At 41.5% G+C, this 12863-nt stretch overlaps 1 protein-coding gene across 2 annotated transcripts; it reads left to right on the top strand.

Moving 5' to 3' along the window:
- Positions 1-1259: 1259 nt before the first annotated feature.
- LOC139448294 (steroid 17-alpha-hydroxylase/17,20 lyase-like) lies at positions 1260-12756 on the top strand. 2 transcript variants are annotated; one of them, XM_071229846.1, is made up of 7 exons: positions 1260-1471; positions 6569-7095; positions 7422-7631; positions 8259-8376; positions 8920-9185; positions 11655-11782; positions 12250-12756. In XM_071229846.1, the coding sequence occupies exons 1-7, from the start codon at positions 1435-1437 to the stop codon at positions 12470-12472; spliced, it is 1509 nt and encodes a 502-aa protein (XP_071085947.1). In that variant the 5' UTR covers positions 1260-1434; the 3' UTR covers positions 12473-12756. The 2 variants fall into 2 exon arrangements, with proteins under 2 accessions (XP_071085947.1, XP_071085954.1); XM_071229853.1 differs by having other exon boundaries at positions 6528-7095.
- The last annotated feature ends 107 nt before the right edge of the window (positions 12757-12863 follow it).

Here is a 12863-nt window from a genome sequence, read left to right as displayed (position 1 = left end):
CATCTGTGAAACGTTTAGCCTTCAAAAATGACTTCATGGTTGGAAAGAGGTGGAAGTCAGATGGTGCAAGGTCAGGAGAGTAAGGAGGATGTGGAACGATTTCATAGCCACAGGACCGCGCTTCTGTCTGGGCAACATGAGAGTTGTGTACTGGAGCATTTTCTTGCAGGAGACGGACACCCTTGGTCAGCATGCCACGCCTCTTAAGCTTGATAGCGTCCCGCAATTTCCGCAGCAGTGAAGCATAATAAGCTCCTGTAATTGTGGTACCCTTTGCCAAAAAATCCATCATCACTACTCCGTGCTGGTCCCACAACACCGTGAGCATGACCTTGCTTGCAGAGGGTTGGACACGTGCCTTCTTTGGGGGTGGTGACTCCACATGCTTCCATTGCATCGACTGAACTTTAGTCTCAGGATCATAGTGATGGACCCATGTTTCATCCTGTGTGATAAGTCTGTCAAAAAGGTTTGCCTTTTTTTGTGGCACATATCCAAAAGATCCTTTGAGCAATTGACTCGTTCCTGCTTTTGGAAAGGTGTGAGCAACCTGGGAATCCATCGTGCAGACACCTTATGCATGTTCAAATTGTCATGGATGATTTTTTTTCCACAGACCCTACACTGATCTTGACATCTTGTGCTAACTGTCGAACAGTTAGTTATACGTTGGTCTGCAAGATTTTGAAAACACGTAACTACTCGTAACAAACGTCCATCTAAAGAGAATTTACGTTTCGATTTTCTTAGGCATTTGTAATGAAAAATAAAATCCGGTAGACAAAAAGCATATGATGAATAAGATGTTCCATACACGTGAAATATTCTCTTTATTCTGCGAGACGGAAACCGATAGTAAATGAAAATTTGGCCGGATTCGAGTGACTATAAAAATAGTCTATTTTCGTTCAGTTGGTGAGGGCGTTATTGCTTCAAATCCTGATGCGCAACTTTATATTAATTATACTTTAATTCCAACCAAACGGATCACCACAAGAATACAACTACTTGACAATACCTACTGCATAGTAACTATATATACAATAAGTCAACCTCTATATATGATACGCTGTTATTGTTACAGTTATCACCTCACGGAAATAACCCCAACTACAAAAGACATTTGCTATATTACCCGAAAAACGTAAATATGATGTGAAATAACCCTTCAATGCGTGCTGCCCTTGACAAGGTCATAGTTTGTCGGGAAAAGTCACAATGACCTATGACCTTCACCTTACAGAGCCGGCGAGTTTAGTCTTTACTTTCAATAATTCCTACATACCAATAACACGCAAGAATGACGAAAGTGCATCTGTTTTCCACATTGCCGTGCTACTGTTCAATGCAGTGCTTACACATACATACCATCGTACGTGCTAGCCAGCGGGAGAGAGGACGGGAGGGCGCTTGCAATGCTCTCAGGGAACCTGCATGCTATCCGTGAATCCGGAGACTGAGGAAACCCATGGTGAGTGATAATATCTCAATTATTTTGTCAAATATCGACAAACACCATTATCCTCTGTGTTGTTCAAATGTGTTCTGGGCACGCGCTGTACTGAGGAAGTCGTCATTATTTCAATTCATTAACCGCGAAAGCTGTAATTTTCCCCGCTGATCAGGCAAGGGTAGTCTGTCTGATTTGTTTTTACAAAATGTCTGTACAAACTGTTTCATTAAAGCATTGATTAGTCATTTTCAGTTAATTATTAACCTCGCCATAATTTAGAAGAAATGCCCCCAAACTGAGACGTTGATCTGTCTTGTATATGATATGGAATTATGGAATATTATCTTTTATATACCTCCTTGCATATACATACAGCTCGTACGGCGACTGCTTTAATCTAATGTTACATAATCATATTTAGGCGACTCTAATGGGAAATAACCAGCGGGGGCTGAATGTGTGTTAGTCATCATCTCGTGTTGAAGCTTATGTGATTGGCAGGCTGAAGGAAGGTCAGATCAATCCGTCATACTGCTTGGCGATATATGTCCCAGTCAACAAAACAAATAAAATGTAACTACTGGACACAGGCAGGCAGACAGACAGACAGTTCTATTAAGGAAGACCTTAAAGGGGCACTGATCTAAATCAATTCCCCGGGACTGGTTGTTGCCTTTGTTATTATTTTTCCCCGCGAGTACCCGGATGATATAGCAGAAATCTAGATTAGACTAGTTCGCGACCTGTACTGCGCCATTCGTAAGCGCATTTGTCACTTTTATTGATAGTATCCGGGCGTATGGTCACATTGATCAACAAAATGAAATACAGTTTTGGAAATAATAAGGAAATGTAGGTCTCGGTAATGGTGACGAAGTCACTTGCTTGGGAATTGTTCGATTCTCGTTTGCACTATTTTACCTTGCAACACAGTGAAAGTAAACATTTCACCTGAGCATTGCTTATTCTATCATGTGTATATTTGTAAAGTCAAAATGTGTAAAATTTTCACTTATTAAACGCCTAAATATTCAGTGAACTTACTGAAAAATAAGTATTATTATGATAACGAATTCCGATTTTTTATGTTTACCAAGTGACTGAAAATGTTAGGATGAAGTAAATTTCTATATTGCTTGGCGTATAATGCTAGCATAATTAATCTATTGTGATGTTTGTAAGCCCTTTGGAACGTCTTAATCATTTTTAGTCAATCTGTTAAATAAATGGACCGATTTTCCAATGTATTTGTAAAATATTTAGCCATTTTATAAATTGCCTGAGTGAATCACATATACACGCTTACAAAGGAAAAGACCTCGTGAAAACAACGTCTATCGCGCATCGAAGAACTTCCCAACCAAGACGAAGAGGAACAAGAATAATTTTGTTCAATGCTACAACAAATGAATGAAAACAAAATGCAACTATCATATAAATATATATATAGCGTTTCGGGTTATTACAAAGTTAGATAAAAATGAGCAATCACTCAACGTATTATCGGTTTACCCTTTGAACAAAGTATGCTGTTTTTACACCGGCACTTGAAGTCATGATGTGTATTCCCTTTGCTTTAGTAAACCTACACATCTAAACACTTACTTTTGACATATATCCACTGGGCAAGACAACGGTGATTAACCAGTCAACGTACTTTTCTGTTGATCCTTTGATGGCTAGGAATCATCCGTTGATTTACAAAAAAGTAAATCAACTGAGCATTCATCTCTTGCTGGGCTGCCACGTGCATAACACATAACACAACACACATTTCACCTCACTTTAAACCTGGATTCGGATTGAATAATTACCCCAGACACAATGCCAAACGGGAACCTTTATCGGCTATTCTGAGTGGTGCTACCACTAATTATACCTGTAATAAATTCATTAACTGAGCATCAAGTGAATGACAACAAATACACAAGTGTAGGGTTATACCAGAAAACATGGATGACAACAAGGGAGTAGTAATCGTATTATCCACGCAGTCCGAAATCCGAAAATGCTTTCACTGCAGGGATACTTTTTTATTATCAAACTATAACCATCAGGCGTATTTTCTAAATAACGACATCCGATGAGCTACCACAGAAGCCAGAGATCAGTGCCCCTTTAACTGGACCGTAGGGACCGTCATGTTAATATGCAAATTACTGGCGTGGCCAAGGAACGCAACTACACACAACGGATGCGACCCCAGATGACTGAGATGTTTGCTCTGTAGTAAACGGGTTAACTTGTACTTACTTAGTCGAACACAACGAAACTTTAAAATAAAGTTGTCCTTGCTCGACATGTGACATTATTGACTTTGGACTGTTTGCTAATTTTTCTTTCGGTTAGAAGAACGAGTCCTCCCTTTTCTGACAACTTATGTGTATTTGTTCATTTCATGCAGGCTCGTAAGAACGGGTGGGTGGTTGGTAAAGGGGGTTAAGAGGCTTAGCACAAGCAAGCACACACACACACACACACACACACACACACACACACACACACACACACACACACACACATCGATATACTGTTAGAAGCACGACAATTTGGGATTTCTTTGTCTGTTTCTATCACAAGTTCTGAGTGCTGTTGTTTTAGACTTGTTTAAATAATCGTCAAATGTAATTACTAAACATGAAAGGTTTCGAAACTGTCGGTAACCACAACATTGTAACCTACCTTTCTTATTAGCATGCATGCGTGCTGCTTGAAATCCATATGTATGAGCTGTATTTAATTAATCTTAGGTAAGATCATATAGAAAAACTAATTCTGGAAAAAACAAGTTCGAGCAGTTGCCCCTCAATTACCAAAAAAACATGAAACCAATGTGTTCAACTCCAACACATGGTATGTCGCTTCACAAGAACTTTCAAAAATGAAATACAGTTTAATGCTAAGGTTTCTTTCAAGGAATTGTTTCCATGCAACCTGTCATGCCCCGTCTTTTGGTGACATTGTAGACTAAACAACTCATATACTGACAGCAGGCAATCTACCAGTAAGAATAGTAAATTTCGTGTTGACTAACCTTGTGGACGCTGTTACTAATTACGCTACTAGAGTTCACTAGACATTTGTCTTAGTATAGTACGTGATATACATCTTCATAAGGGTGGTTACAGAATGGACAGAATGTATTTTCCATTGCCGCTTTTGAATCCAAATCTAGCTGTTCTAATGTTAAAAGCATGTACATTGCATCAACATTTCGTTAAGATTCGGCGGAGATGCACTGATGTTTTTGCATGAGATACAGATACAATAGAACTTTTGAAATCAGAATGAAAATGTACACAATGTGATTTTCGTACACTCATGAACCATTTTGGTTGATACGAGGGCTTGTCAAAAAGTTCTGAGCCTAACAGAAAAAAAACGAACAGCAATTTTCAACATAATCTGCCTGCTTTTCAATACACTTGTCATATCGATATTGAAGCTATTCAAGTCAGGAAGAAGTTTTCTGAAGCCACCCTGAAAAACGCATTACGTGCAGGTTTGAGGTCATCGTTGTCGTCATAGCGCTTTCCACGAAGGTGTTCTTTCAGTCAAGGAAACAGGTGGAAATCACTTGGTGCCAGGTCTCGCGAGTATGAAGGGTGAAGAAGTTCATCGAACCCATATGTCGCACATCAATTCGAGAAGAAGCATTGTCATGAAGTAGTAGAACTCCAGCAGTCAGCATTCCTCGCCGCATTTCTTTGATCTCTCAGGCGATGAAGCAAATCAGTACTGTAGGCACTGGTAATCGTCTTTTGACTTTCTAAGTAATCAACAAGGACCACACCCTTTAACGGCCATATCTTTCTTCACTGATCTTGAAGACTTGAATTTCTTTTGTGCCGGAGAAGTGGAAACTCTTTTTGAATTTGACGAAATCCTCCTCAATTAGCTCTAAATTTTCTCTGGTATAGTCAGATCTTTTTTTCCTTACGAGCAGAATTTAGAAACTTTGGTGACGTCAATCCATTATTTTTCCAGGAATGGAGAGCTGTTTGTCAACTGTACATACTCTTGAACCAACATTTCCACTTGGAATAGACGGAACTATTTTTTACATTTATTGTTAAGTGAATTATTTCATATTTTGCCGAAAACATGTTTCGCCGGGGAGGGGGTGTCGAAGCCGCATTGTTTCATTTGAGAACGTGTAATTGTCAACCTGATCAGGTAAGGCGGCACATGAAGGTATGGTGTGAAATTAACTATTAAATATTTTCATAATTTTGCACAATGCTTAAAAGCTCAAAAGGATATGTATATATTTTGTGTTAGAGCAGGTTACCTACGACAATGTTCATATTTATAGCATTTAGATAAGCCTTTGACGAGAAAAAACAAATAAGGTAATATAAATATCCCTATCCCTTTTCCCCGCAGGGCCTCTGCGCCATTATATGTAAGGAGTGGAGAGTTACTCGGACATTCCCCTCTGTGTATAAGTTTTTCTATCTCCTTAAAGTTGACGGACGTCCAAACCTCGGATCAAAATCAAGGTTTGTTCTCCAAGTCCTTAAACATAACTTTTACGTTGGAATAGTTAGGGCACTTATCCCCATACACTTGTGACATGCGGTCATGAATGTTTTGATGACTGCTCGGTACTCGTTCTTTTCCATTTATGTTTCCATTTTGGCCCCTATCACGTTCAACTGGCAGTCACTAATATACAAACGTTCTCATCAGACCCAATACACTTGCAATGAACAACTCAAATAATGTACTACACTGACTAGTTCACTTTGTTATGGCCCTTAGTTGAAAGTTAGTCAGGGATATAATTCTTTCACCAGCCCTCGTACAGATCTCTACACCTTTGCTTAATATTATTTAGAAATACCCCTCTGTCACCTACACCTTGTGCAAGCCAGACATGCTCCAATACATATACCGCCCCGATTGTTTCAATATCATGGGTCCGTGTTCATGGTTGTTGGTACTCGAAAAGCCACGTTCAAACAACAGTTTTGTGGTTATATTACTTGGTAAGAAATGTTTTACGCTGAATATGCGTGCACACACATTTTTATTTATTTCTGAATGCAAACATTTTCTTGTTTTCATACAGACCTATTCAGAAGATGATTGCAGTTTTCCTGGTTGTTGTAGTGGGTGTGCTGACAGTTATCACGCTTATTTTGAAACACCTGGATGGCAGACGATATCTTCAGATTCCCGCCGCGCCTCGTCGCCTGCCGTTTATTGGGAATGCCTTCAACATGGACATGTCTCAAGCACATTTAGTATTGACAGAACTGGCGCAACAGCTCGGTCCAATATTCCGTATTAGGATTTTTAAGGAAGAAATAGTTGTTCTGAATGATTATGACACAATAACAGAGGCCCTCGTCACAAACGGACGAGACTTTGCAGGTCGTCCTCCTATGGCAAGGACCGAAGAGGCAGGTAGATCCTCCCAGTCCATCGTCTGGCAGACATACACCCCAAAGCTTGTATTCCTACGCAAAGAAGTACACAAGTGTCTCAAGATGTACGGGTCTGGTTTTGAGACGTTGGAGGAGAAATGTGCTCCTGAAATAGCCCATCTGGTTGATATCATCGAACAGACAGAAGGCCAGTCATTTGACCCATGGAATAGTGTCTATGACGCGGTATCCTGCATCATGCTTAGTTTGGTAAGAACGTGTGTGAACGACTGACGCTTGATAGAGACGTTTATAGGCCTGTCTATATAGTTGTGTATGTGCTTGCAAATGTCTTTAAAAAAGGGAGCGCATTGTGAACTGCTGTGATTTCAGTTGCATCACACCCTGACAGATTAGTGTGTTAAGCCTGATCAGTATTGCAGCTATTGTGCGAGGAGCTACAAGGCCACTCCTCTTCACAAACATTCAGCAAATGCTCGGTTTTATGATATTACAAGTATTATCAGTTCCAAATGATGATCCTACATAATAACGTAACAGATACGTGACACGTCTGTCTTCCCTGTCCTTTTCAGATTCTAGGAACTTCAAACAAGTTGTCAGTCCCATGTCGGCGGAAGCTGCAAGAGATTAATTTCCTTTTTAACACAGCATTCGGTTCTGGTAGTGCTCGTTGGATGGACTTACTGCCCTGGGCAAAGTTTTTCCGTTTTGAAGAACATCAAAAACTTCAGGAGGCCTTAAAACTGAGGGATGATTTCTGGACTAACGAAATAATATTGCAGGTAAGTGAGAGTACTTGGATATAATCCGTTGTCTGTTTATAATAATAAAGCGACAAAACCCTTTCCATATCCAATAGAAATCTCTGCATAAAGCAGAGTCGATTGCACGATTCCGACTATACCACGAGAATGTGTTTATAAATCACTATCAATTAGTAATGGATGTGTAGTATTTGGTGTGAAGTTCAAGATCATTCAATGTAATTAAGCAGAACAACTATTACTATAATGGTCCCACTGACACTGAAGAGTTGAAACACTTTATACAGTATATGTCAATGCGTATCTGAAACATGAGAGATTAAAGCCCGAAGGGTAGGTCAAAGATGTTTCCAGACACGGGTATGGTGCTGACAAACCACGGATCACAATCCCTGATCCTGGCACATCTAATGGAGACATCACTGAACAGCGATTAGAAGCATTCGAACACTGTGCCACCTGTGACATTGAATACATCCACCTCATTTCCCATAGAAATCAAGATCATGATCGCAAAATCATATTTACTGTAATACTACTGATGAAACTTGTTACATAGGGTCGGGTGAAGTTATTAGGCCAACTTCTCACAACAGTATCCGATATGGAGGTGCTCATGTATCCCATGTATTTTCATATTTTCAGGGAATATATCAAGGCGTTGTTAGAAGGATGTTATTTTTCGCCGAGAGCAAGGGTGAATCTGAATACGACATATCCGAGAACACGGCAAAAGAAGTGTTCACAAATCTTATATTAGCAGGTATGGCTCACTCTATAGCGTAAGTCCTTAACTCTTCTCCCTTTTAGAAAGTTCACAGAAAACCTTTGTGTGTGTGTGTGTGTGTGTGTGTGTGTGTGTGGTGTGGTGGTGTGGTGTGGTGTGGTGTGGTGTGGTGTGGTGTTGTTGGGTGTGGTGTGGTGTGGTGTAACAACAAGTACCATTTGTTTAACGTCTTTTCGAATGATGCGGCCGTGGATCCAACGCCCGATCTTCTGCGCATGCTCTCGGGGCAGACGCTCTACCATAAGACCACGGTCGCTGTCCTTTGTCTTTGAGGCCACTGAGACCTTACATATTCAGGCTATTTCACAACCATGCATACAGCCTACTTCCTATACCTAAACACGTTTCGGTTAACTGGATGAATAAGCTTAGATACACATGGCCACTACAAAAGTGATGTATTCGACAAGAGCTCCCTGTATTATTAGCTTATTAGATTTTGATAACCTTTGTCCGTGATGTCTCATTAGTTTCCATCCTCTGTGTGCCATCCTAGTAGGTTATCTGCTGTACTTGCAGGGACCGACACGACCGCTACTTCTCTGACCTGTCTCCTCCTGTTCCTTCTCCATCACCCGGATGTACAGACAAAGCTGCACACTGAGTTAATGGAGGTTGTGGGGCCAGGGCGTCTGGCCAATCTGTCGGACAAACAGAACATGCCCTACACTCAGGCCACACTATGGGAACTCTTAAGGATCATTGGCCATGTGCCCCTTTCTGTTCCACACTACACCCTCTCAGACACTAGCATACAGGGGAAACATGTTCCTGCAAATACAACAGTGAGTTCCTTGCTCATGTAACAACATACTTTTCCTGTTATAACCAACCTGACACCAGTCAGACAAGGCGACTGCCTTTGCAATTGAAGATTTTAGTTTTGTAAGTTGTTTAACGCCGCACTCAGCAACATTCCACCTAAATGTCCGCGGCCTGTAAATATTCGAGTCTGGACCAGTGATTGACATCATGAGCATAGATCAACGCGATTGGGACCGATGTCATGCATCAACCAAGTCAGCGAGTCTGACCACCCGATCTCGTTAGTCGCCTCTAACGACAAGGATAGTCGCCTTTTACGACAAGCATATGTTACTTTATAGATCTATTCTACCCGGGATCTTCACGGGTCGCAATTGAAGAAATTAGCTTAACCGAATATGATGCAATTGAAGAAAATAGCTACACCGAATATGATCATGTCTCCTTTACCCATTCCTGACCATGTGTCTACTCTACCCATTTCTTGCCATGTATCTCCTTTACCCATTCCTGACCATGTGTCTCCTTTACCCATTCCTGACCATGTGTCTACTCTACCCATTCCTTGACATGTATCTCCTTTACCCATTCCTGACCATGTGTCTCCTTTACCCATTCCTGACCATGTGTCTACTTTACCCATTCCTTGCCATGTATCTCCTTTACCCATTCCTGACCATGTGTCTACTCTACCCATTCCTGACCATGTGTCCACTTTACCCATTCCTTGACATGTATCTCCTTTACCCATTCCTGACCATGTGTCTACTCTACCCATTTCTTGCCATGTATCTCCTTTACCCATTCCTGACCATGTGTCTACTTTACCCATTCCTTGCCATGTATCTCCTTTACCCATTCCTGACCATGTATCTCCTTTACCCATTCCTGACCATGTGTCTACTTTACCCATTCCTGACCATGTGTCTACTTTACCCATTCCTTGCCATGTATCTCCTTTACCCATTCCTTGCCATGTGTCTCCTTTACCAATTCCTTGCCATGTCTCTCCTTTACCCATTCCTTGCCATGTATTTCCTTTACCCATTCCTTGCCATGTATCTCCTTTACCCATTCCTTGATATGTCTCTCCTTTACCCATTCCTTGCCATGTGTCTCCTTTACCCATTCCTTGCCATGTATCTCCTTCACCCATTCCTTGCCATGTGTCTCCTTTACCCATTCCTTGCCATGTATCTCCTTTACCCATTCCTTGCCATGTGTCTCCTTTACCCATTCCTTGCCATGTGTCTCCTTTACCCATTCCTTGCCATGTATCTCCTTTACCCATTCCTTGCCATGTATCTCCTTTACCTATTCCTTGCCATGTGTCTCCTTTACCCATTTATTGCCATGTGTCTTCTTTACCCATTCCTTGCCATGTATCTCCTTTACCAATTCTTTGCCATGTCTCTTTACCCATTCCTTGCCATGTGTCTCCTTTACCCATTCCTTGCCATGTGTCTCCTTTACCCATTCCTTGCCATGTATCTCCTTTACCCATTCCTTGCCATGTGTCTCCTTTACCCATTCCTTGCCATGTGTCTCCTTTACCCATTCCTTGCCATGTATCTCCTTTACCCATTCCTTGCCATGTATCTCCTTTACCTATTCCTTGCCATGTGTCTCCTTTACCCATTCCTTGCCATGTGTCTCCTTTACCCATTCCTTGCCATGTATCTCCTTTACCTATTCCTTGCCATGTGTCTCCTTTACCCATTTATTGCCATGTGTCTTCTTTACCCATTCCTTGCCATGTATCTCCTTTACCAATTCTTTGCCATGTCTCTTTACCCATTCCTTGCAATGTGTCTCCGTTACCCATCCATTGGTATTTATCTTCTTTACCCATTCCTTGACATGTGTCTCCTTTACCCATTCCTTGCCATGTATCTCCTTTACTCATTCCTTGCCATGTGTCTCCTTTACCCATTCCTTGCCATGTGTCTCCTTTACCCATTCCTTGCCATGCGTCTCCTCTACCCATTCCTTGCCATGTCTCTCCTTTACCCATTCCTTGCCATGTGTCTCCTTTACCCATCCATTGCCATGTGTCTCCTTTACCAATTCCTTGCCATGTGTCTCCTTTACCCATTCCTTGACATGTCTCTCCTTAACCCATTCCTTGCCATGTGTCTCCTTAACCCATTCCTTGACATGTGCCTCCTTAACCCATTCCTTGCCATGTCTCTCCTTTACCCATTCCTTGCCATGTGTCTCTTTTACCCATTCCTTGTCATGTGTCTCCTTTACCCATTCCTTGTTATCAAAGGTGCTTAAAACCGGGTTTCAGTTTCAAAATGAGTGATCACCACGAAGACCAACTCTCGGTGGTGACAAAGTATACTTTAACGCCTTGGCACTCTGGTGGTAGGTCTTTGTTATCCATAACATTTGTTATCCGGTGTCATGGTTTCACACATGTTTTCACGTGTCTGTCATATTGAAAAATGCGTTTCGCTTCCTGACTCACCTAATTTGTGCTGAAGGTATACATTAACCTATGGGCCCTGCTACATGACGCCACCTTCTGGGAGAGTCCGTGGGAGTTCCGCCCTGAGAGGTTCCTAGACAGTACCCATAGACTCCTGCCACCTAGTCACCCATCCAGACGCAGGTAATTTGCTTGTGTGTTTCATCGTCCTATGCATGCCTGCGGATGGAACTCTGATAGCCATCGAATGTTCTGCCTAGCATGATCAGCATAATGGCTCCGAAAATTGACGATCTGTTCACTTGATCCCTGTGGGGAATCTGGTGCAGGTTCCCAGGGTTCCATACTATCGGGACCAATTACGAGATGAGGTTGATTGTGCCCGTTAATGAAGCTATGAAATAATTCAAAATTAACAAAAGTTCCTGTGACATTGAATAAGATTTAATGCAAAGTTATGTTTTTACCCTTTTCGCGAACGCCTGGTGTCAGCACTGATTTTCAGTGATCCATTCATATAATTTTTCACCCCTATTTTGCCCATTTATACTAAATATTGGTAAGAAGTTTGCATTCAGTATGGATGGAAAGGAATGGATGCCAGATTGGGTGCCTGTGTTCTGTATGTTTTTGTGTTTTCTTTACTTCAGAATGTTGGCATTTGGGGCTGGTCGCAGGGTTTGTCTAGGAGAGGCAATGGCCAAGAACAGACTCTTCTTGTTCGTGACAGCGTTGATCCAGAACTTCCAGTTTGAGCCAGTAGAGGGCGAGTCCTTACCAGATGCCGACCCTCGGACCTTTGAGATGGGGCTTGTGCTTCACCCGCACAAGTTCAAGTTGTGTGCTAAGTCAAGACGTTCCTCGCCCCTATAAACACAGGAAGTCAGCTAGCGATCTAAACTTCTCAGTTCAGCATTGCAATGGACAACTTATATGATTGCCTCCATTTAAAAAAAGTAAAACTGTAGTGTTCACAATATATGAACTAAGGTGAACAAAGGAAACCAATACAAAGTATATGTCTCATTCTGAGGCTGAGGTTCTATCAAACAGTGAAATGTGCATTTCTGGGTAAAGACGATGATTGCCTACAGATGAATATTGGCCTCTTCTGTACAAGGCATTGTACAGCTCAACATGTTTATGCGAGTTCGATAAAACAGAAAATCAGTTATGACTTTTTAGTGGTAATTTATTGTGTTTGTGAATTTGTACGTGTCTCTATACGCCAGACACCACAGACAAGGGACACTTTAAATGGGCT

This window comes from Haliotis cracherodii, unplaced genomic scaffold, assembly GCF_022045235.1.
Source record: "Haliotis cracherodii isolate W230 unplaced genomic scaffold, xgHalCrac1.p SCAF_10, whole genome shotgun sequence".
NCBI classification, from domain to species: domain Eukaryota; kingdom Metazoa; phylum Mollusca; class Gastropoda; order Lepetellida; family Haliotidae; genus Haliotis; species Haliotis cracherodii.
Note: the sequence above shows the minus strand (reverse complement) of the source record. Positions and strands in the feature narration are given on the sequence as shown.

Bases quoted from the DNA above. Each gene is read 5' to 3' on its own strand.
- LOC139448294 (XM_071229846.1), top strand. From the start codon at position 1,435: ATGCTATCCGTGAATCCGGAGACTGAGGAAACCCATG. The intron at 8,377-8,919 runs GTATGGCTCACT...CTGTACTTGCAG, and splicing joins CACAAATCTTATATTAGCAG to GGACCGACACGACCGCTACT. The intron at 9,186-11,654 runs GTGAGTTCCTTG...TTTGTGCTGAAG, and splicing joins ATGTTCCTGCAAATACAACA to GTATACATTAACCTATGGGC.